The sequence below is a fragment of the Haemorhous mexicanus genome, chromosome Z (assembly GCF_027477595.1).
Source record: "Haemorhous mexicanus isolate bHaeMex1 chromosome Z, bHaeMex1.pri, whole genome shotgun sequence".
Taxonomy (NCBI): domain Eukaryota; kingdom Metazoa; phylum Chordata; class Aves; order Passeriformes; family Fringillidae; genus Haemorhous; species Haemorhous mexicanus.
This window is the reverse complement of record NC_082381.1, coordinates 64,391,030-64,415,930: the sequence shown is the minus strand read 5'-3', so window position 1 is coordinate 64,415,930 and position 24,901 is coordinate 64,391,030. Positions and strand designations below refer to the sequence as shown.

The following is a 24,901-nucleotide window of genomic DNA, read 5'->3' as shown; positions in this document are numbered from 1 at the left end:
TTATGTTTGAGTGCTGTTGGGCTTTTAGGCTGTTTTCTTTTTTATCCTTGCCCTTTCAATCCTTTTGTAACACACACTTAAACACACACACGTGCACACACAGAGACACACGCCCTCTTGATAGTTTGTTCACTTCTGTTTTGATTTACTGGATGTTGTTTTTTGGTTTGTTGTGTCACTTTTTCTTTAGTGTGGCTTAACTGTCTCATAAAAGTAGAGCAAATCTTGCGAATGAACTTCGTTGTGCTGTTGCTTAATATTAAATCTGTTTCTTTCTGGTGCCTTTGCCAGTGATTTTTTAAGCAATCTCTTTCACAACACACACCCCCATTGCTGCTCACATGTTCCCAAGCCCATGAGTCTGCAGGGGCAAGTGTCAAACTTGGGGCTTAGTTTCTAATGTCAGTCTGCAATAAGATTCCAGCTGCAGCCTCCCAGATCTTCTGCTTTCCCAAAAGCTAAATACAAATTAGCACACTCTTCTATACCTTTACTTGTTACAGCAGGACATGGTGTGAGACAGTGGCTGTATTTCCCATATGGGAAATTTCCCCTATGGGAATGTGACCTGAATTAGGCACAACATACCTAAGCAAGGAAACTGCTATTGTAAAAACACCAAGAAGGTTTAGATCAAATCTATACCACATGAGCAAATAAAAATTACATCTCTTTATTTGGACAAAGTTCAGCTGAGCAAAGATAAATATAAAAATGTGAGCAGTTGTTTCTGGCTGAAGGTCCTCATCGGCTTGTGGGGTCACTCTTCTGGAATGGCTGAAGGTTCCAAAGATTTTGTAAATTTGGGTAAAGTCCACTTACTTTGTAGGTGCCCACATCCAATGCTTGGTATCCAATTTAAACAAGAAGAATTGCATTAATACAGCCATCATTTTCTGGATTGTTAGTTACTTGGGCATATTTCCCTAGAAAGAAAAGGGAATTACATGTGTACAAAACAGATCTTTCTATGTTTGCAAATTCAATGAACAAGTCTCTAAATTTAGCACAGGGACTCAAATGCATTTTGAAATCTGAATCTACCTTCTACTGAGCTGTAAACTTATGTTCTCAAAACAGTAAAGCTCTTTTTTTAATAAATGGATCATTTAGAGTTCTGATAAGATTAAAAAAAGTCGTAGGTTTCCTACAATGTCCAAGTGAACTCTTCTATTAAATGAAGTCAACAGAATCAAATAAATGAAGATCACAGAATCACAGAATATGCTAAGTTGGAAGTGATCCATCAGGATCACTGAGTGCAACTTCTGGCCATGCACAGGACACCCCCAAGAATCACACCATGTGCTGAAAAGCATTGTACAAATGCCTCGTGAAATCTGTCAGGCTGGTGCTGTGATCACTTCCCTGGGAAGGCTGTTTCACTGCTCAGCCACAGACCAAGTGAAAAACCTTTTCCTTGATACCAGCTTACACCTCCCTTGACTCAGCTTGGTGCTGTTACCTCAAGTCCTGTCACTGGTGGTCATGAGACTGAAGAGATCAGGACCTGCCCCTCAGCTTCCCCTTGTGAGCACGCTGAAGACCACAGTGACATGTCCCCTCAGTCTCCTCTGCTCCAGGCTTAACAAACCAAATTACCTCAGCCTCTCCTCAAACAGCCTCCCCTTCAGAGCCTGCACCATCTTTGTGGCCTTCCTTTGGACACTCCAATAGTTTTATATCTCACTCACACTGTGGCACCCAGAATTGCCCCCAGCACTCGAGGTGAGGACATCCCAGCTCAGAGCAGAGCAGGACAATCCCCTCCCTTGCCCAGCTGGCCATGCTGTCCCTGATGGCCCCCAGGACATGGGTGGCCCTCCTGGCTGCCAGGGCACTGCTGTTCACCTCGCCATCAACCAGGGCCTCCAGGTTCCTTTCCATGGCACTGCTTTCCAGCCTGCTGTTCCCAGTCCACACAAACCACCATGGCTGCCCCATCCCAGGTGCAGAATCTGTTAATGAGGCTCTTACATAGAACTTCTACTGCAAATGTAATTATATTGTTCATGGTTCACACACTTACAGATTTGTGGCATTGCTTAATATGACATACAAGCAAGCAAGCTGAGTCTTTGTTCTGAACTTTATCTAATTTGATTTTGCAAGTGTGAATGAAAAGCCTATGATTAACACTTAAAGCTTGTATTTTTAGAGTTGTTATTAGTTGCTTCTGCTACAGCCCAAACCTAACTTTTAACAATGGATCAATTATGATTAGAGGATGACAATACATCATGCAATGAAGTTTTTAAAAACTTTAAAAAGTAGTTCTGCAGTATAACTAGTTAAATTTACTTACCCCAGATAACTTTGCCCCCTTGTGTCACAAGGCCAAGCTCACTCACGTTCACCTCAATGACAGTACCCTTAGTAATTACTCCCAGCTGTGTATACAAAGGAGATGATGGATTCTTTTTTACACCAAGGATAGGTAGGCAAAAAGTAGCTTTAAGTTCAGGGTGTGTCACATGTGCCTTCTTGAAACGTAATCCCTGTTGCATAAAGAGCATTAGAATGAGTTAACATTTGCTTTAAACTCTTACAATTGATCTAGTTGGAAATTATGTCCTTATCTCTATATGTTTAGAGAGACTAGGAAGAATGAAACAACTTAGAACACAGAATACCATCAGCCTATTGTAGATTGACAGACTTAATTTAAAATCTGGTTAATGAAAAGATAAAGCTTTCCATGTATGTTTTCAGAATGTCAATTTTTAGTAGTAGCCCAACAAAAATATTTGGACAATACCTTGGACAATTTCTGTTCCATGAAGAAGTATGGCAAAATATGAAATACCCATCTCCTATAGCAGTTTTTATCTAGTAACCTGCACTTCAGGGAGGGTACTTTACCATTATGTACCAAAAATTTTTCTGTGTTAAGAAAATCTTTCCAAGGCTGCTGTGTAAGGCCATCAAACTAGCAGTGAAGTACAATTCAATGGGCAGCCTGCACAGTGATTGCTGAGTCCTGTAAGGCAACAGGAATGGCTATTTATATAAAAAAAACACTATTTCACTGAATCCAGCTTTTCTACCTGTGTACTGCCAGGCTGATAAGAGCCCAAGCATTGCTCCTGCAGCTGTGTAAGTAAAGGCTGGGCTGGAGGCACAGCTTTTCCCTTCATAGTCACAACTGTGACTGTGCTTCAAACTTATTTAAGCCAAAAAGAGGGATTTCCGAAGTGGGCTTATGCAGTTTGGAGAATCAGCGCAGCTTGAAAAAGATACCTCCATCTTTAAAATATATACAAAGTACTTTTGATAAAGATTTTCCCATGCTAATTTGAAAGTTCGTAGCTTTACCTTACAGGCATCATCTGAGTTATAGGAATAAAAGCAGGTATTTCAACATAGACTGGGACTATAGAGGAATCTCCCCACCCCCATGCTATTAGAGGTTTATATTTTGGCAAGGAAACTAACAGGAAATGTTCTACATGAGTAATGATCAAGCGCATAATCATACAAGAAAGTTTCTTTAACACAGAAAATCACAGCAGTAAATTAAAATAATTATTACTTAAATGTTCTTTAAGGTGTTAAAATATTACCATTGGTCGAATGAATCGCTCGTACTTAGGAGGCTTCCTAGTAAAGCCATCTCCAACAAAACAAACTTTTGTAACCATCCTCTTCCATGCCTTCTTCTTTCTCTTTCCTGTACGAATCACCTTTAAAACTTCTGTTTCTCCTTGCGCACGAACCTTTGGCACAGGAACCTCCCACTTCCCCTGGAAGGAGGGTAAAACAAAAAAAAATAAGTCAATATTCTTACCTGTCACATATTTAAATGAAAGGGGAAAAACCAAAGCATCTAATCAAATTTTTGGAAAGCAAAGGGGTAGACCATAGTTGTTATGCAACTCATAGCCACTTATACTAATTAGTACTCATAAGTTCCAAAAATCAACTGTATATACTCACATTGTCCTAAACCATTCAGTTACTCAAGGTTTCATGTTTAATTAGTCTTTGTTTGAAGTAACCTTAGCACCAGCAATATAAAGTGGTTGTTGTTACACGTAATTTTAGGTATCTGAACTTTGATACATTTACTTACAGCTTTTTCTTTTCTTTTTTGTTTGATCATGTTGGAGAGGACCTTGGCCCGGGACTGGCCCTCTCTGTCCAGCAGGTATGCTGGTACAGCTCCTTTGGGTGTTTTTTCATCACTCTTCTGCTTTGTATTTCTCTTCTCATGCATTTTAATGCTGCAAAGAAAGAAAACCAATATTAACAGCACAAGAAAAAAATAATTATTTTTAGATATACTATTTTAACTTAGCCTTTCCCTGCTCCAATTTTTCTTTAAGAGGTATTTGTGAAGTATTATGTATTTATATTTAAGGAATAAAACTAAATAATTTTCAAGGTAAACTACTAATTTCCCTTAATCTTCTCACTTCCTATCAGGACAGGAACACAAGAAAGATATGCACATCTTTAAGGAATTTCTGTGTGACACAAAGCAAACAGCCAAGCACTTTGAGAGAGGGTAGCCTTCCTCTCTGTTGACAAAAAAACTTGTTCTGTTCCTCTTCTGAGATTTGATGGTAATGCTTACATATGAGAGGAATGTGTGTTTGTAAGAGGAGCCAAGTTTTGTTTATTTTGAGGTAGTTTACTGGGGAGAAGAAAAGACCCACAAACTAATAACAGTTTAATAAACCCATCATCTCTAAAAGTAGCAGAGGAAAACAGCTATCTACACTTTGAAACTACAAAGCAAATACTACACGGCGGATAGGTATGAAGTTCACTAGCAATTAATGAGACTGTTAATGATGCCTAGTTACTTTGTAACACCATGCGAGAATGAAGCATATTTTAATAACATGCAAATTATTATCCGAACCTAAATTTGCTCTGCAAATTTAACAGAACAAGCTAACTGCAAAAAGCTAACCACTGGCTGCTTGAGCAAACAATCTTACAGAGCACTCCCAGGAACCAGGGGTGAAAAGTTCAAGCCTGAGAAAGACTTATGAGCCTTCATCCAAAACAACCACCAGGAGGCTGGTGGCCACCTTGTGTGGAAACCACACATGTGCTACAAGGGCTTACATAATCATGTAATTAGAAACTATGTTGCAATGAAGGCTATGAAAGTATAATGTGCACATTAAGTAAACAAAGTAAAAAAGCTAGCGCTGTAGAAAGAGTGGACAAATCAGTTTGTGGTGCAGCTATCCCCCTCACTCCCAGTGTTGAATAAACAAACACCTGCTCTATAGGCCTTACACTATGGAGTACTGTTTTCTTGCCTAGTTTTCAGGCATCGTTAACAGTTTTGATTTCAAGTTCTAGATAACAGATAAAATTTACAGAAAAATGCTTTTATTGTCTACGCTTGACACTGCTGTTTATTCTTGAAGACAAGCCTCATCTTCTGCTTAAATACTTCGGATGGTACTGTATATTTGCTATTAACCATTAAAAAAATACTGCCTCTTGCTACACTAACACAGCGGCTGATATAAAAGCTCCAAGGAATTGCATTCACTATTTGTCATGATTACATTAGTCACGGTTACTGCTTATCAACACTTGTCTCAGGAAGTACTTCTAGCAGCGAAATTGTTAACATTCGTTTAAAAGAGAGGGACACTGAAATGTGTCTGCTGCGGCAAAGCCCCCTTCTTTCTACAGCCTGATCGCTATTCAAGACCGTAACATGTGACTCAAGCAATAGTGAGCTCTGTGACAATATCATCGTCTCATCTCATTCTTCAAGCGTCAAGATGACGAGACGGTATCAGAGAGGAGGCGGACACTCACGTCTTTTTCATCTGTATCTTCTCGGCATGCCGCTGTTTATGGTACAGCTTCGCCTTCAGCCCGATCATCTTCTTGGCCTTGCGGGACCGCTCGTGCGCCTCCCGGCCCTCCTTCTTCCTCCGCTTCTCGTGGTAGTCCAGCCGGTAGCCATAGCGTTTGCGGTGGAGCTCGATGTGCTCGTTCTGCGGCTGTGGATACAAAGGCAGAGCGGTCATTGGGCACAGGCGACCACGGGCCGGTGACGGCTCCTCCGCCACACGCGGGGAGGCGGCGGCTCGACGGCGGTGCCCTCACTGCGGGGCCCACCCGGCCTACCGCAGCCTCCCCGTCCCTCCCCTGCACCGCTGTTTGCATCCCGCCACCCCGACCCCGCGTCCCGTGCCCCCTGCTGCCGTACCCCACAGCCCCGGCTCCTACCATGTCGGCAGCTCCACGGCCTCCTCCGCGGCGGAAAGGGAGGGCCTTCGCGAAGTGGCCCCGAATGGAAACTCTTCCGTGCGCCTCTTTGGTTCCTACCGGCGGAGAGGCGGCGGTTCACGCCCTCAAGGGCTTCGCGCCGGGCTTGGCGAGGCTAGGGAGAGGGGAAGAAACGGAGCGTGACAGGGCCAAGAGGCGCTTTTTTGCTGTCTGGTCTGTCAGGTTGTGGCGGGAGAGCGGAACGCAGGAGGGAGGTGAGGTAGCGGGGGAATGGAGAAGCAGGTTGTCTTCCGGCGGCTGTGCTGACGGGGGCAGGTCCCGGGCTGGGCCGAGTGGGAGGTCCGGGGGCAGAAGGTGACCCGGAGCCGGCGCACGAAACGCCCCGGGGGTTCGGAACGCGGCGAGGAAGGTGGTGTCGTTTTGCGGAGAGCCTCGGGGGATCGGCTTCTGGCGGGGCTCGGCTGGGCTCGGCTTGGGGACTCGTCACGGGCAACGTGAAGGCAGCGCGCCCTTCCCGCTCCCCTGTCAGCAAACTGCTCCCGCGCCATCAGGAGACGTGCGCGGCTCGCAAGATGAGGGAGTGGAGGTGAGCGTGTGCGCTGAGCCGCTTACTGTTCATTGTGGAATTACTACGAAGCAGAAAGTCACGGGAACTGGACAGTGATGTCTCCTCAAATAACCAGCAGCCATCTAGGAATGCCTTTGACGCTGCTGCACTTGGCTATTTGTTGCAGTGTTTTTTGGCTATGCTTAAAAGGTCATAGTACTTAATATTTTCTGTTGTTTCTGGCCTAAATAGGTGCTTTGTCCCGTCATCCTTCGTTCTTCAAGACTAGAAAAGCTATATGCACTTTGCTCACCAGTAATCGAAGATCTGAGAGTGAGTGTAAACTCTAATTTTCATTATTCTGCTTTAATGTTTCCTGGAGAAATGTATTTAGTGTTTGTGGGCATGCATTTATGCTGCATTGTTAAGGCTTAATAATATTATTATTACAGATCTGATACTGATTTAACTTGCAAAGCAATAACTTGAAAAATATTAACCTGATTTCCCATAAAAAAGAATGAAGTTTTGTGGTTGAGTTATGTCAGAGGAACATGGTTAGCCTATTACCTGTCATAAACATTTTGTACAATGTTTACTTTTCTTGCCAGGGAACAGCTTTAGAGACGGGAGGCAGAATGTTGAGAATTATGGGGAAATTTTCAGTGAATGCATTGAAGTCATCAGGTTTGTGCAATAAGGTAAGCTTTCCCCCAGTTTTGATACTTCCTCTGTGAGCAAGGGGAACACTTGTGTTATTCTGAGTAAGCTTTTTTTAATTGATGTATTGGTTTTTGTTTGGGTTTTTTTGTCTTTAACGGCTGGCCTCTGGACAATGCGTACTTTCATGCTGGAATGGAACTTCAGAATTGGGAATTGCATTTGTAAATTTTGTGTAAATTTTTTGACTGCGTAGCTCTTGTCATTGTTAAATTATTTACACAAGTAATTAGATGCATTTAAAATTTTTTGGCTACTGAAAAATATTTTGATGGTGCCATAAATTTTTACTGAATATCTCAAATATTATTTGGAACAACTTTGGTTTAAACCTCAGCGTGGACATCAACTTCAAGCATCTGCTTTTAAATAGTTGGTGTTTTGACCTTATATAAATATCTAGCAACAATATCTGTTCCTGTAGATTTTTTTTTTTAGTTTATTTTTCTACAGCTGCCAGAAATGTGGCTGCAAAGTAGCTAGTCATAACAATTAACATTCTCTGTGATTCTTTTTTCTTTCAAGTACATGTATTTCAGAAATACAAAAATGAGAGTCACGGGTGTGACGCAACGAAACTGCAGTCTGAGGAACTACAGTTCTCCACCAGGTATAAGTTTATGCTATTTTCTTTATAGTAAGGATTAATTTAAAAGGGAATAAAATCAAAAAGGACTTTTTATTTCTGTACGCTTTCTGTTTTATTGTATTCTTTTGGTCATTCTTTATAGAATTTAATGCATGAAATATAAGTAGAGCACTTAGATGGCTCAGGGACTGAAGAGTGTTGCTGCTCCTTTCTCAGTAGATTCACAGTGTAGCCTTTAGAAAACAATAATAAGCAAAGGTACATGTTATGAGAAGTCAGGTCAGTTGTGAAGTGTGCTGGAACTCCTCATTAAGGGTTCCTTTAAGATGTTACTTCAATGTGTCTCTGATGAGATAGATGATCTGTAGGTGGTAAAGTAATGTTAGCTTAAATATTGTTGAATTCTGTGTGGCCTGTCAAAGATGAACTATACTACTTTTTTTCCTGAAACACAACTTCAAGAGCATGAATAACTGAATTTGGGCTAGTTTTGTAAAAAATTACCTTGACAACCTATTTTGTCACTAAGCTGTGTGAGAAAGAATGTATCTTGCAAGAAAATAGCTTTTAAAGTTTTCCAGTCCCATATTTTCTCAACACAGGTCAGCTTACCTTTTATTCCTGAGAATTATGCTGTATAGCTTTAAAGCTTAAAGAAGAAATAACTTTTCAAATTGATTATCTAATCACCAGTTCAAATTAATGTCAGCATTACAGTTGTCTTGAACTGAGGTGTGCTTCTGCAGAGTAGGATGATGATGCTTTCCTGTGTTGCCTTTTCTCTCTTCTTTCTAAATTACAGCTGTTTTCTCAAGCATTTCTCTTTTTTTGAGGGGGGGAGAGGTTTATTTAAAATTAGGTTCATATCTCTAAAAAATTGAGGTGGTAGAGATTACAGATTGTCATGACTTGTGGCCCTGAATCTTTTTTTTTTAATAAGATTTTTAGAAATTTTCTTAAATATATTTCTGCATTGGGTTCTGTCTGAAAAGTTGTTTCTTTTTTTTTTTTTTTTTGTTTCCAGGAGATGTTAAGTCTCTGCATTCTGTCATTAATCCTCATATATCCAGGTACATCAAGCTAGTTTATTGTTGGGATGTAACTTCAGTCAGAACAGTTGATGGGATAAAGAAATTGTAGGTTGTTCCTATACCTGTCTGATGTGCATGTTTAATATGAAGTTAGTACTTGCTTACTTTTACCCTTGTGGCATTTCAATAGAGAGTGCTTGCTGGTGGCACAGAGGTACTGCGTTGTCTCTTGCTTGCACCATCATAACTAAAACCAGGCTGTTAGGGAAGGTCCAAATCCATGGTATAGCTGGGAGGTTGAAGAAGGGGAAAGGATGTCTTGGCAACTAGACCCTGTGATGGGCAGGGCTATGTGCTTTGTTTGCATGGCATGTTTATGAGGGCAAGGCATTTGGGGACTAAGCTGCCAGAGAAGTGCCTTAGGGCTGAAGTTCTCTTGGAAGGGTAGTGTGTACCTGAGGGTGAGGTCAGCCCAGCATTAACGGTGAACATGGGGGCTGATCACAAGCCTGTGTTGCACAAAACAAGTAAAGCAGTTCTGGAAGCTGCTGGTGAGGTCCTTCAGGAAGGAAGAGTAGGCTGAACCGGATCAAGGACAGCTTCATGGGAACTTGGGTGTGTTGTATTTGGGGTGTAAAGCGTATATATGCAATAGGTTGTTTACAGCACCAGGGATTGGAATGGACAAGAGAGGGGAGAGACTGTTTCTGTTTGTCGGGAGGGCAGATGGGTGAGCATGATCCCAAGAGGGGGCCTTCCGTGAAGTGGAGCTTGGAAACCTGTTGCAACACTGTTCAGTATTATTGATTTGAAGAAAATCCACCATATCAATACTGACATTTTTCAGTGTTAGAGTGTACAGTATATCAGATATGCAGCAGAGAAACAATGCTATTAATCTGATGTGCTGTTCTTTGGGAATATTAACTATGCAAATAAGAATTATCATAAGGCTTAAAAAATTACTGCACTAACTGCAATGTTTTCACTTTATGCAGAATCCGAAACATTGGCATTATGGCCCACATTGATGCAGGCAAAACTACGACAACAGAGAGGATGCTGTATTATTCTGGATATATAAGAACACTTGGAGGTTAGAAAAGCTTTTTGTATTTCAGTAGGTTTAAGAAATATATAGTGTACAATTACATGCAGTTCAGTTGCTGGCGGAATACTTCATGTCTCTGCAGTTGTTCCAAAGTTGTGCTGCAGTTTAATTGAATTTTAATGCCTGTTCCTTTTTGCATTAAGGCAGTTTTGATTTCAGATATCATAGGTTGATATTTTTTTTTTACTTTCAGCATGTTATGTTTTGTTTAACATTTAATTACAGAATCTCATTATTTTGCTGATTGCTAATTGGCCATTCTGGTAAAGTAGTTTGTTGAGTTTTCTTTTGACCTATGAAGAGGGCAGAGTAAGAAAAAGTATATTTCTTTTGAAACCCATAACACAGAAAGACTTCTTTGATGCAGCAAGTTTAATAGAATTCTTCAAGATTGCAATGGTCACAGCAGCCTCTGTTTGTGTTTTGTTTTGACATTTTCAGTTTTATACCCTGTTCTCAGCTGTATATGACTGATAGAAGATGTTCGGCTTGTGAAGCAGTTGAACTTGGGATCCTGCTAATTTAAAAATGTGAACTGCTTCTCTTGTTATTAAAAAGTAAACAAAGCCCAACCTCTTACTTGGTGGTTTGTTTGTTTTTACTTTACTTTTGACTTAATTACCTTTTGATTACCAAATTTTGAAATGCCAGTCACATTCCATACAGTGAGTGCAGCCAGGTTTTTTAAAGTTGTTTGTTCATGATTTTGGACTTTGCTTAGTTTTTAAGATGCTCATGGTGTTACTGGGATTAAGAAAAATAAAAAGGTTGTTGGAATTGCTTGTCTTTCACTTGCAGGGCATTTATTCCTAGGAAAGGGAGCCTGAGTAAATAACCTGACATTGTAATGTTTTCAAAAAGACTAATTTTCATGGCTCACAAATATATATATATATATATATATATATATATATATATATATATATGTAAAAGGGACTATTTCCAACTCTCTCTTGACATCTGTATTCAAAGACAATTTCAGATTTTGAATTGATTGCCTACCCAATCCTGTTTTCTGTTTGTAGATGTTGATGATGGAGACACAGTGACAGATTTTATGGCACAAGAGCGAGAACGTGGTATTACCATTCAGTCTGCTGCTGTTACATTTGACTGGAAGGACTACAGAATCAATCTGATTGACACCCCAGGTACTGTTGTTTAGTTGCACTCATATTATGAAGGGAGAGAGGGTGAGGTGGAGTGTCACAGAGTGTCTTTGTCTTAAATGTGGTGCAAAATTTAATTGGTTTAATTGCATCAATAAAAACCTATACTAAACTCTGTTCAGCTTTGGATAATTATTGCTTTCTGATTCCAAATCTAGCTTATATAAAGGGAGGTCAGGTGTTTCCACATTAAATTGTTCTCATTTCTAGGATTGCATTATAATAGTCTTGTTTATTCCAAAGACTGATAAATGTATTTCTCTGCAAGTAAAGAAAAAGCTGTTTTAACTTGATTTGAAAGAAAAAAAATGTTGTTTAATGTGTAATGACATATTAATGGTGCCTGTTTGAATTATGATGGTATAAAAGGAAAATTGTTTTTTAGGCCATGTGGACTTCACAGTGGAAGTTGAGCGTTGTTTGAGAGTCCTGGATGGAGCAGTAGCGGTATTTGATGCTTCAGCTGGTGTTGAGGTAAAACCAGCTGTTAATTTTTGTGTGTGTGTGTGTGTGTGTGTGCAGTCTGTCATGATAAAGGGGAGAAATTTTCTCAAACCCTTTGTGTTTGTTTAGTCTTTCAGTTCCCCAGGAAAGACAAAATCCTTGTGCCCGATTCAGTCTGTCAGTGTTCCATTATGAGGACCCAGGGACCCTTCACTGAATGGTCCATTGGATCAGAGCATGGATCAACTACCTTGTCCAGGGTCGTATGCAAACAGAAAGACACCCTCCTAAAAGGTCTTTAATTGATCTTTTGGTGCCTCGGGAACGATCCAGGGAGACATGCCAGCAGGTTAAGAGAAACCCTGGGCCTTCAAAGTGCAGTATGTTACCTGCTGCTAGCAACTGTTAGCACCCTTACAGGACTAAGAAGTAACAGTTTATGAAATAGCACTCCTCATTAATGTAATTGAAAACTGTGACAGGTTAAGGTTTGAAGACTTTTGGTAATAGCATTTGGCTGCAAAAGTGTCTTCAAAGCAATATGCTAACCAGCTCTAATCCCTAACCAAAGCTAGCTTGAGGTAGTCATTCAGCATGGATAGAGTACAGTTCTTACCCAATAGATGTCGCTGTAGGAATGAAGACAAGTTCAGCCTGTTGACTGATCCCAGAAGTTCCCAGGAGACAACTTCTGCCCATTTTTAATTTACTTTAATACTATTTTTGTGTTCAGGTGGAGCTTCAGTGACTGTAGTCATGCATCATGTTCAGTGGGAGTGGTCATACCTTCTAGCTGGGTACTATCAGTGTTACATCTAAGGTCACTTTTAAAATGGAGGTGTATGTCAGTGACCTTGCCACGGTTCCTGGTTCAACAGCAAGAAATTTTATTTTTTTCTCCCTTGGTTGACAGCTGCTATGTGGTTTACCAGCTATACGGTACCACGGAGTTCCCCCTCTTGCAAGGATTTAAACAGAACCTGGACGCAGTGTCTTCACTCTACTCAGCATATATTGTGTGTGGGAAGTCAGGCATGCTGACCACATCCTATCTGGCGAATAGCAACTGCATCTCACCCTGTAGTTTCCACAGTTATAAATTCTCTTAGAGGGTGAACGTGTCTTCTCAGTTTTCTCTGATTATACCTCCAGTCACTCAGTTATTTTCCTGCAGCGTTTAATGACTTTAATCAGGCTGAAATAATATACAGAGATTTTTCTCTGTATTAGCTCTCTCAATGCTTTTATGAAAATTTAGCTTCAGGAAGCTGAGCATTTAATTTTAAATCTTGTAGTGCACAGGAATTTCCATGGTAATGAGCAGCAAGTGTGATTACCATTGTAAGTTTGGAATTTTTTTTTGTGTTGTTGCTGTCTTACAAATGTTGATTGAGGTGAATGCTTCTGACTAGCTCCACAAATGGAATGAAATTAATACAGGCCAATTTCTCATTTTCACTTTTCATGAAGAAAATAGATAATTTTCAGGCAGGTTTTCTCCCTCCCCAGTGGCCTTTTTAACAGAGTCTAGAAAAAGTGAAGGCAGGCTAGAACTGGACTTTTTACAGCATGAGATGTTTCAGTAGTTCAATTCTGTAAAAAAGTACATGTGCAATCCCTCTTGCATGGGACATACATTTTTCCTGGATGAGGAAACTCTTAATCACATTGACTAACTCTGTAAGCCACATTATTTAACTTGCTACTGGAAAACATTTAGGTACCATTAAATATGAACCTGAACTGAGTAATAGCCTCCACCCTCAAAAACAAAGCAATTAGACCTGCTTGTTTTTTTCTAAAACTCTGTAGCAAATTCATGCATTATTCCATGTAGTGATAAGAGACTATTACTGAATCTGAACTAATTTTTCTATATACCTGCTTTAATTTTCAAATAAAAATACATATGATAAATGGCTCAGCAGTGCACAAATTACTGTTAAAACCACAGCAGTTTTTAGTGTTGGATGTGTAGCCATAAAAAGGTTCGCCTGTGTGTGCCTAAGTAATTTGGCAATAAAGCATAAAGTCACTACATTACAGAGTTTTCCCCATATATGCCCCCCATAACGCTTAGTTTTCTTCACATTCCCTTGCCACTATGCCTGCATGCCCTTAGTGCAGGAAAGGAAGTGACAACAGCCGAGAGACAAGGTAAGACAAAGCTGCTTTTGGAGTTCATCTGTGATGCTAGGTATGGGATTGTCACAGTACACAGCACAGCTCCCTTCTCTACTCTCAAGTCAGACCTTCAGTGCTGTTGGGAAACATGTAGCTCAGCTGTTGACACTAATGTTTCAATTTTGTCTTTTGCTTTAGGCACAAACTCTGACAGTCTGGAGACAAGCAGACAAACACCAGATACCACGAATTTGCTTTTTAAACAAGATGGACAAAAGCAGGGCAAGGTATTCAGGCAGTTATTTTATTCATTGTTAAGAAGCTTATAAGAGAATGTCTAGTTAAGCATAGAGCAACACAATTATGTTAATACTTATGTTAATACTATATACTTCTTTGGTTATGTAAATGCATATTTTTGTATAATTCTAAAAGTAATTTTTGCAGTAAATAGGGAACGGTAGCCTATCATACTAATTTCGTAAAGTTTTGTTTAACTTAGTGTCTCTTTCTGTAGTTTTACATATGCTGTTGAGAGCATCAAACAAAAGTTGAAGACAAAACCTTTACTGTTACAGGTAAGCTTAGAAATTAAATGCTTGTTTAATATCTTTTGAATAGAACTACTTTCTTAATTTTTTTGCATCTGTCTAAAGTCTATGTTCGATTTGCAGTTGCCTATTGGGGAAGCCAAGACCTTCAGAGGACTGGTTGATATTGTGACTAAGGAGCAAATAATTTGGAAACCTACTTCTGATGTGGATGATGGAAAAAATTTTGAGCAAAAGCTGCTGCTGGAGACTGATGATCCAAACCTGTTCCAAGAAGTTCAGGATGCAAGAAATACCTTAATAGAACAAGTAAAGTTCTAAAGTAAATACATAATATATTTAAAACCATTACTCAGAGCAGTTGGAAAAGTAGGCTGAAAGAGACCTCTGGAAGTGTCTGATTAAGTGATCTGCTTAAAGCATCAGGTTGACTTGTTCAGGCTTGTTCAGTTGAGTTTTCAAGTCAAAGGATGATGATTCTCTGTAGGCAGCCTGTCCCAGTGCTTGACCATAATTTCTTTATGTCCAGTGGGATTTTACCGTGGCGCAAGCTGGGACTGCCGTGTTTCTGCTTTCCTTGTGTACCTCTGAGGAGAATCTGATTCTGTTTTCCCTGAAGCAGCGCCACTACCGCTAGTTCAAATAGTAAGAGACAGTATTTGCATCCTGATTTAGCTTCTCCAGGTCAGACAAACCCATCTCTCTGGGCCTCCAGCTGCGCTCCAGCCCCAATAGTGGTTTTCCAATGGAGTTCCTACAATTTGTCAGTCTCTTTTGTGCTGGGGAAGCTAAAAGCAGATAGTGTTTCTACTGTCTTAGATGCCAAAATATATTTGGTACATTCACATGAAACATGACAGATGTGATTTGAAACCTGCAGGGTATCCATACTCTTCTGAAGTGACAGCTAAAAGCTGGATGGGATGTTGCAGCCTTGTCAGAATGGCACTAAATGCTGTATTAGAAGCAGCTCAATCCAATAATAAATCAATCCTTTTTGTTGGAAGGGCTGCCTTCCACACAGCTTTGAATAACATTGTGCAAGTGCATAAACAGATTATGGTAGCTCTCAGTTTCCTTTGAAATTGGAGAGATCTATTTTATATTGCTCTGAGTTTAATAGAACATATACACAATCTGTTTTTCAAACTTAGTAGGTTTTAAAATGGCAGTGTTAATACCCAGCCTTTTTTCTTAAGAAATACGTTGTCATGTAGAAAGGTTTGTAAGAACAGTGTTGATTTTTTCCCCTTTGTTTTCTGGGCCCTTCCTGAAGGAGGAAGGGGTGGACCAGTAGTGTGATAATTGAGATAACCTTGTGTTTGTAAAATATTTTTTGAAATGCTTTCTATGCTGTTAATATTCCTTATCATTTTACAGGGATTGTGGCATTTTGAATATTGGACATTTGCACATGTTACTTTCACCTAATTAAATGAACTATTTCCTTTATCTCTCATGTTTTAACTATTAACTTGCTAAGACTTCTAATTGCTTGTCAAGAGTTTATTTCAGAATTTGGCCAATTGGTGTGTAGTCAATAGAGAGGGCAAAATGCTTTCCTGCTTTCCTGTGCTTGGATGTCCTGTGTCTGTGACAGTGCAGGGATGTATGTTAGACGTTTAAGGAGTTAAGTTGCATGTCAAGCCAACTGGTACAGTTTGAAAACAGAGACATGCTCTTGGACCTACAAACCCTTGACATGAAGAAGGCCAAAATGCCATGATGCTTGTCTGTTTTTTCCAGCTTTATCTCTTGGCTTGTAAAGGTTGTTTGCTGCTTACTTCAGGTTTCCCCATGTTTGCAGGACTGAATTACATCTGTTAAACCCTTCATGGCTGTCACTGTATGGCTAAAGGTTTTTTCCATTTCATGGAAAAGTACTAGCATTCTCTCTCTCATTGATGTCTTGCTTGACAGCAGCTTTATAAGGGGATTTTTTTCCCCCCCATCCTTTCTTGCAGCCTTAATTTCCATAATTTTATATGATCTGAGTTTATAATTGCTGATGTCTTTAAAGGCTTTGTTTCTGCTCTGTTTAGCTATATATTCTAAGTAAGTAAAATCTAACTTTTCTGTGAAACTGCTGTATGCCAAATAATAAAGAATTATTCTTTTGAAGGTTGCAGATCTGGATGATGAATTTGCTGAACTGGTTCTAGGAGAAAATATTGAAAATTTTGACTTAATACCAGCTGACAAGGTATTTTTTTACATTTAGAAGTGTTTACTAGCTCTTATTGCAAGGGTTTGTGTTATTCTTCCTTTGACACATGCAAATTATGATTTTGTAGATTTCTCAATAAAATGAGATCACATCATTTTACTCAGTAAACTAACAGTAGTGTGGATTTAGAACAATATATTCAGAGTTAGTAGGAATTTTATAAAGATATGCTATGATTCTTAGGCATGGTAGGCTTTATTTTAAAAGTTGGGTACATTTATTCAGGAAGGTGGGGTTTTCTTTTTTTTGAAAGTTAGACTGCTACAAAAGAGTTTAGGGAACGGTGAATGGAACTTTCATGTAGACTTAATGCAGTTTGTGACTGAGCTGCTGATTCTCACTAATAAAGATAGCCTCTCAGCTACTTTGAAATGGTTGGATCTTTAGACAATGCATGTTGAAAGCGGTGAGTTACAACTGAATATACTTACACTGAATTCAAAGAATTGTTATTACAAGAACAGCATCAGATTTGTGTGAAATATTTAGAAATCTTAAAACCAGTGTCTTCTGTTTAAGCATCTAAATGTTTGGATCTATGGTTTGGAGCTTGCTAAAAGCAGTGAAAGGATTTTGGATGAGTGATGTTGTATTTACAAACATACTTTTTAGCTTTTTGGAGATTGGTTAGCAGTATCTAATAGCTGGAGTGAAACTAAATTGTAGATCATGTATTAACAGAAAATAATTATTATTTTGCAGCTGCAGTCTGCTATCCGCAGAATCACGCTAGCTCAGAAGGCTGTCCCTGTCCTCTGTGGCAGTGCGCTGAAGAACAAAGGGGTGCAGCCATTACTGGATGCTATTACTTTGTACTTGCCTGCACCTAATGAGCGTTCATATGAGTTTCTGTAAGTACAGGCAAAAAAGGGGATTCAGAAAAAAAGAAGGAAAGATAAGTAGGAAAACACAAAAGAAGAAAATGAAATATATTAACAAAGCATTCATTTAAAAAAAATATTTACTGTCTTTTGGTATTAAATAATAGTAGAGATGTGTGGACAGAAAAATACACTTGAGTACTGAACCTGCTTTGGTCAGTTCTACTGGAATTGGATGCATTTATCTCCAACTGTCAGACTTGGACTTTGGAGTTCTTTTGTCTTTTTTTAATCTGAGGACATTGTCATTTCACAAAAACATCATCTAGGAATCCTGTTTAGTGTTGTCTGAATCACATAACATCTTACATAACATGTCCTATTGGAGGTGGAACTGCTTAGATTATTATTTTTTGGTACAAATTACAGTTTTTGAAAATCTGCCTCCATTAACATTGCAGTAAGAAGCATATCACCTCTTAAATGAGTGAAACTTTAGGTAAATGTGAGTATGAGTGGATTAATCCTACAAGTATGCTTTTTGTTGTGCTTTTTATTTTGCAGACAGTGGTACAAGGATGACCTGTGTGCACTGGCATTCAAAGTTCTTCATGATAGATGTCGCGGACCACTAGTTTTTGTTCGTGTTTACTCAGGTTCATTGAAACCTCAGTCAGCTGTATATAATATTAACAAAAGCTGCACGTGAGTAAGATAGAGGTGTGGTTCAATGTAGTATTGGAATGCCTGTTAAAGTCCTGAGTAACAGAGAATTTAATTTTCAGGGAGAGAATGAGCCGGCTGCTCCTGCCTTTTGCTGATCAGCAAATTGAAATACCATCACTAATGCCTGGCAACATTGCTCTGACTGTTGGGTTAAAACAGGTAATGAAAAATACGGATACTGTAAAGGAGCTTGTTTCACTAGTGTGCTTTCTACTTCTATGATACCATATCTCTGATGTTCTTGATTCTGGTGACATATGTAAACTTGCTTTATTTGAAGTACATTTAGATGTACTTCCTCCCAAAATTAAATACCACAGTCTACAAATATTAGTAATTGACCTGGAAACTACAGTGTGTATTGGAAAAGACTGAAAGATGAAGGTGTATTTTGTTAGGGTTGGGCTGGTATTAATACTGTAACTCTTAAAATACAGGGTAATGTCATGAAGATACGTCCTGTAAAGAAGGGGAATGATGGTCTGAATCAGTTACTCAAAAGGAACAGTCTCAAGTTCAAATAAATGTGTTTTGTGTTTGCTTCTATTAGTTTAATAATTTCTTACTGTCTGAATAGGCTGCATCAATGTAATTTACACAGATTTTCTAAAATGTAACCAGCTTTGGCATACATTTTGAGTTTGGGGTTGTTTTTTTTTTTTCACACCACTTCCTGTGTTGATCTGTAGAGTGCCACTGGAGATACCATAGTGTCATCAAAGGCTTCAGCTGTTGCTGCAGCACGCCGAGCTGGAAGGGATGCTGGGGAAAAGAAGAGGTCTGGGAGTAGTGTAGACAGTCTTCTGCTGGCAGGTGTTGAGATCCCTGAGCCTGTCTTCTTCTGTACCATTGAACCACCTTCAATGGCCAGACAACAAGGTACAATGCAGCCACCTAAATGGATGAGTGAGTTCAACAAACTGAACAGCTCGGTGATGTAGTATGGTTCTGTCTGGTGTTTTTTATACTGAGGGTATACTTCAGATCATGATTGTCCTTTGCTATTACTGCATCAAGCAGTGGTACTACTACTTTTCTAGTTTTTGCGTCTAGAAAAGTAGTAGTTCTTCATTTAGAAATAGAAGGATCAAGGTACTTACTCTGAGTTTTGCTGCAGTTACAGTGATGGGCTGTACATAGTGTCCAGAGTGCAAATAACCTTGAAATGTGGGGTTTTTTTCAGCTGGCACTCAGTTTTACTCTATAAAGTCTTTATATACTAAGAATTCTCTGCATCTAGTTAGGGTTCATCCTTGCATCCTTACAGTCCTGTAATCTTACTGTCTTTCTCAACAGTACCTGTACCAGATGGCTTGGTAATATGACTCTTTTTAGAAATACCCTTTAAATTCTGTATCTTTGTTCTAACAAAGCTGAGCTTCTTTGGGGGTGAAGAGGAGGAGGAGAAGTACCAGTGTACTGTGACAGAATGGAGTAAGGTAGAAAAGAGATTTGGAGCAACATGTCTACAGGCTGAACCACTGGGTTATAAGGTGTTACTGATTTTGTGGTGTTTGGATGTTTTAGTTTGCTTTTGTGTGTTTACTTTTGTTGCTTTTTTCCCCCCAAAGACTGTAAGGTATGATGAATGCAGTCTTGGCGCTTGGTTCATCATTCTCCTGCTTTCCTCACCAGTTAAGATAATGGGTAATCAGAAAAAACCTCAAACCCTGTATAAAAAATGATAAACATTTTCATTTAGACCATTTCATGTCAAACTCATCTTGAAGTACTTAAGTAAATAATGTAAGAGTTGACATTTTTCTTAGCCAGTTATTTGCTGGCTTCATGAATACTTTGTAGATTCCAGTCTGTCTTCATAGAAACACAAAATATCACTCTGAAAATAGTATATATAATAATTAAATTCAAGTACTTTGTAGCACAATTAATTTGTGTGATAAAATCAGAAGTTGCTGGTTACTTGTAATTTGACCTGACATTTTTTTTGTCAAAATCTATGCTTCCCTAGGATTCTTTTGCTTGTTTTGAGGAAAGTGATATTTAGGCATTTACTTTGATCTTCAAATTACTGAATTCGCTTCAGATAAAATGTTTGATATTTCTGTACAGACTTGGATAATGCATTGAACTGCCTTCAGCGTGAAGATCCAAGTTTAAAAGTGAAGCCAGATCCTGACACAGGACAAGTAAGATGAATCTTCTATTGCTCATCTTAGAACATTATTTTAGAACATTGAGACCACACTTTACTTAGTTCATTTGCATTTTGAGATGTTCTTGATTAAAAAGGACTCTCTGAATGTTCCTATGATAACTGTATGAAACTAAAATGGAGTCTTCAGCACTTGTGCTTTACAGAACAGAGGAAGTCATCCCGTGCTCTGCATGTTTTTGACAATTCTGTACTGAAAAAGGTTTGAATTACGTAGTCTTTAAGGTTAGGTGTTATCTTTTTTATTATGTAACAACACTCTCACTTAAATAGTGTTTATGTTAGATGACCTAGAGCAATGTCTAGGGTCCTTAGAATTTGAAGTATTATGGCCATTAGAAGCATTTTTAAGAGACAATTTGAAGAATGCAAGTCATTGCTTAATGAATTTGTATTAAAACCTGAGTTTTGCATGTTTTCCCACTTCTCTCTTAATTATCTTCTCACCAGACTATCCTCTGTGGCATGGGAGAACTACACATAGAAATTATTCATGACCGAATCAAACGTGAATATGGAATTGAGACTTATTTGGGACCTCTTCAAATAGCATACCGAGAAACCATCTTAAATGCTGCCCATGCTACAGGTAAAATGTGTGAATGCAAGGAACATCTTGTTTCTGGTTTTGTAGCTTGATTTACTTTAAATGATAAATGAGTAGCTTTCAGATGAATTTTACGTATTTTTTTTTCCTCCCCCTGCAGATGTATTGGACAAAACAGTAGGTGATAAACGACACTGTGTAACTGCAGAGATAGAGGTGAGGCCCGCATCAGGAGAAGGGGCAGCAACAAAACCCATCATCAGCTATGCTGAGAGTGTCAGTGAATTACTGCCCAAAGAACTCCAAGGAGCTATAGAAAATGGAATCACAAATTCATGCATTCAAGGTAAAGGATATGTTATGTCAGCTGTACTGGTCTAATATTTTTGTAAGAAGCAATTTTTGGAAGGAAAAACTGCTTGGTAGCTTGAAAAAAAGATAGTACATATACGTATGACTAATGTATATGTAAGGTACAAGGGAAAATGACAAAAACTACAAAAAAATTCTACTATAAAAATTGCCAGACATCTTTTTCTCTCTGCCTGGAATGGAAGATAGCATGCCTTTTGTTTGCTTTTAAGATTGTTGTCTTCGCAGTCACTCAACAGTGGGCTTGGAGTTCTTTTGGTGTATTTTTTCATGTGGTATAAGAGATAAGGCATTTACTTCATGTAAAGTAAATAATGTGATAAGGTATTACATCATGTAAACCAAGGCATGTGATAAGGCATTACATCATGTAAACCATAGTGATATAACAGAAATACTTCCATAGACCAGCATGTATTACACTTCTATTACTGTTAGTAATGCGTTTTATTTATTTTCAAATATGCTAAACCCTTGAGTTTTCAGTAAAAAGCTTTACCTAATTGGAAAGTCTGTGTTTTCTAAAGGATTGAAGTACCCTTGAATAAATTAAAAGTGTCCTTGACTTTTAATTAAAAATAGGAGGTCTTAAGTAGCCTGTGGGCAAAAAACTGCCTTACAGTAAAATCAATAGGTTGTGGATTAACAAAGGAGAATTTAAGAACCAGCAAGAAGTGATTTTTCATATGTGTTCTGTGGAATTTTAAAGCATTTCACATCTTTGGCTGTGGAATGTCTTAACCATGTGCGTTCTTTATGCTTCTCGAAGAAACTTCAGAACTGTGCAGTCTCCAGCCTAAAATTGATGCCATTAAGTGCTTTAAAAAAATAAAAATACCTGGCCATGTTCTCCATTAAAAAAAAAGTGATGTTTCTTTTCTCAGATATGGTTCAGGTCTCATATCTAATCTAAGACAGTTTGGTCTTGTTGAGAGTCCTGGGTTGGATGTAATCTGCCTAGGACACTAGTTTATCCTTTATGGAATCGAATTACCCCTGGAATTTTGGTTATGTGTTAGTATCAGGCATTGCTGTAATTATATTGTGTTCAAAAGAAAAATAGAGAAAGTATTCTGTCTTCTGGTTAAACAGAAGTTTTCCCTGCTTTCTTAAATGATTGCTCAAGAGACTCATTTTAGAAAATAAAATGTATTTAAAAATAGCTTTCTGGCAATGGTTGTCTGGATAAGTATATTCAGGAGGTTCTGGTTCTGTGCTTTTTGTGTTTTTATCTGTGCTTTTGATAGAGAGTAAGAAAGTACGAGTCTGCATTCCTTTGTCTCTTTTGGTAAAGTTAGGTAGTGACAAAACCTCTCAATGAGGAACATGACCAGTAACCACACCCCTGGGGAGAGGACAGGAAAGGAAAGAGCAAAGAGGAAAGTGAGAAACTTCAAGTTAATTCTGAAAAATTTTTGCATGTGTCTTAATATTCTGAAAACAAATTAGCTTTTTGTTTTGTTTTTGTTTTTGTTTTTATCTCTTCTTCATGGTCCTACCCAGGTCCTCTGCTTGGATTCCCAGTTCAAGATATAGATGTGACAGTGCAATCACTGACAGTGCACCCAGACACCTCGCACACAATGGTATCAGCCTGTGTCTCCCGTTGCTTGCAAAAGGTACAGTTAATCTGTAAGCTGCTGTAAACACAGTGGCATGATCTACTGCTGGGAAAATACATGTGTATCAATATCTGGTTATTGTTCCTCTTTGCATGCCCTAGTAATTCCCTTGCTGGGGAATTTACAGCTTTTGCAAGTAGAGAGTTTGAGTCAGCTTCAGTGATACAAGTACTTAAGTCAATTTTACTTTAAAAAGCCCATAGGAGTACATCAGCATAACTTCCTTCCTTTCCATGTAGGCTTTAAAAAAAGCTGGTATACAAATACTGGAGCCCCTGATGAACCTAGAAATCACAGTAAGTGAAGATCATCTCAGTGCAGCACTTGCTGATCTTGCACAGCGGAGAGGTAATATTCAGGAAATCCAGTCTCGTCAAGATAACAGAGTTGTAGTCGCTGCTGTTCCACTAGCAGAAATGATGGTATGTGATTACCTTACCAATGATAAAATTGATCTTTTTTTATATGCTTTATGATATTTCACTTCAGTTTACTTTTCCTTAGTTATGGATAAGTAAATTTAGAATGGATTTTTTAAATTGTATTTTAATTATTGAGGGTCAGAAGAATGTGTCCTCAAATTGAGTTGCCAGATTCAGATTGCTAAACCAGCATGTATTCAGCTGTAAGCTAGAGAACTAGTAAATACTACTAAAATAGCTTTTATGGAGAACAGCTTTTAAAAAGATTATTGACTCATGAATGTGTTGCAATTCTAATACAGTAATATTGGAAAGTTAATTTACTAGTACACTGCAGTATACTTCTCACACTCATTTTTTTCTGTCTCTGTGGTCTAAGCAGCTTCCTGTGCTAACTTATCTTCCCCTTATTCCAACTTGAGTGATGTGTATTCTCCATTTTGTCCAGGGCTACTCAACAGTTCTGCGTTCTCTAACATCAGGCTCAGCAACCTTCACATTGGAGCTTGCCAGTTATCAAGCCCTGAGCAGTCAAGAGCAAAGTGCACTTCTTCAGAGGAGGATGGGGTTGGTGTGATCTTTACTCTCTAGGAACAGTGTTTTCTGTCCTCCTGTTAAATATTTTCATATGTACGCCAGTGTGTTCGTCTGGGACCACCTGGTGATGGCAAATGAGTTAGCAGCTGTATGAACAGACTGCTTTTAACTGTCCAGGGAGGAAGGTTCAAAGAGACTCTGCTCTGCTGGCATAACCTCATGATTGCAAAGCAATGATGCAACCACAAATTATTGCTCTGCATATTCTTATCTTGCAGACATTTGTAATGAGAAGTGATGCAAATCGTCTTCACAGAAATGAGCACTAAGTCCACCTTAATGTGCCACTGGGACTGTTTTCCTTATCTAGTAAATAAAGTTTGTGGAAGTTTTGTTTATCACTGAAATAACTTTACAGTTTTAGCACTCTGTATCTTGATTTCTTTTCATCTGTACAAAAGGATATGGTTAATAAGCGCTTTACATTGTACAACTTAGAGGTATTACTTCTACTGGCAGAAACCAGTTATGAACCAGAGTTCAGGACAGGGTGTAATTTCTACCTGAGTTTAGCAAGTAAGTGAAATGGATACTTCTGCAAATCAAGTAGGATCTGTGCGCAAAAAACAAACCAAAAAAAAACCCCAAAAAAACCAAGAAAGGCAATTTTTCCAGGACTAACTCCTACCTACCACCCTGCAGTATGTTGAGAAAGGATTTATTTGTTTACCTTTTGGAATTAGTGAATTAAGCTGTAATGGTTCTGATTTGCTATGGGTTGCAATTATCTGGTTACCTAGAAAAGGGGCAAGTGATACTTTGAAATAAAGATAGTTTGCTCCGAATTTAAATAATGTCTTAGCTTTATTTTTTTCAGCCATAGAGTGTACAGAACTAGTAACTCTATGGTATCAAGTTTCATGATTTCACAGTGAAGAATCCCTACTTTTGAAAGGTT

General features: G+C 38.7%; 2 protein-coding genes across 2 annotated transcripts; one reads left to right on the top strand and one right to left on the bottom strand.

Annotated features, from left to right (window-relative positions):
- Nucleotides 1-657: 657 nt before the first annotated feature.
- Nucleotides 658-6,347, bottom strand: NSA2 (NSA2 ribosome biogenesis factor). The gene is made up of 6 exons (XM_059836487.1): nucleotides 6,208-6,347; nucleotides 5,791-5,978; nucleotides 4,073-4,223; nucleotides 3,564-3,743; nucleotides 2,306-2,498; nucleotides 658-926 (listed from the first exon to the last, which is right to left on the bottom strand). Exons 1-6 carry the CDS (start codon nucleotides 6,208-6,210, stop codon nucleotides 859-861), a joined length of 783 nt encoding a protein of 260 aa, XP_059692470.1. The 5' UTR covers nucleotides 6,211-6,347; the 3' UTR covers nucleotides 658-858.
- Nucleotides 6,348-6,661: 314 nt separating this feature from the next.
- On the top strand, nucleotides 6,662-24,797 carry GFM2 (GTP dependent ribosome recycling factor mitochondrial 2). Its single transcript, XM_059836482.1, has 22 exons — nucleotides 6,662-6,793; nucleotides 7,007-7,087; nucleotides 7,366-7,455; nucleotides 8,000-8,084; nucleotides 9,088-9,133; nucleotides 10,093-10,190; nucleotides 11,231-11,356; nucleotides 11,760-11,848; nucleotides 14,141-14,229; nucleotides 14,460-14,520; nucleotides 14,617-14,802; nucleotides 16,616-16,696; nucleotides 17,423-17,571; nucleotides 18,106-18,246; nucleotides 18,327-18,426; nucleotides 18,957-19,146; nucleotides 20,341-20,417; nucleotides 20,894-21,032; nucleotides 21,151-21,336; nucleotides 22,866-22,981; nucleotides 23,224-23,406; nucleotides 23,855-24,797. Exons 3-22 carry the CDS (start codon nucleotides 7,393-7,395, stop codon nucleotides 23,981-23,983), a joined length of 2,334 nt encoding a protein of 777 aa, XP_059692465.1. The 5' UTR covers nucleotides 6,662-6,793; nucleotides 7,007-7,087; nucleotides 7,366-7,392; the 3' UTR covers nucleotides 23,984-24,797.
- The last annotated feature ends 104 nt before the right edge of the window (nucleotides 24,798-24,901 follow it).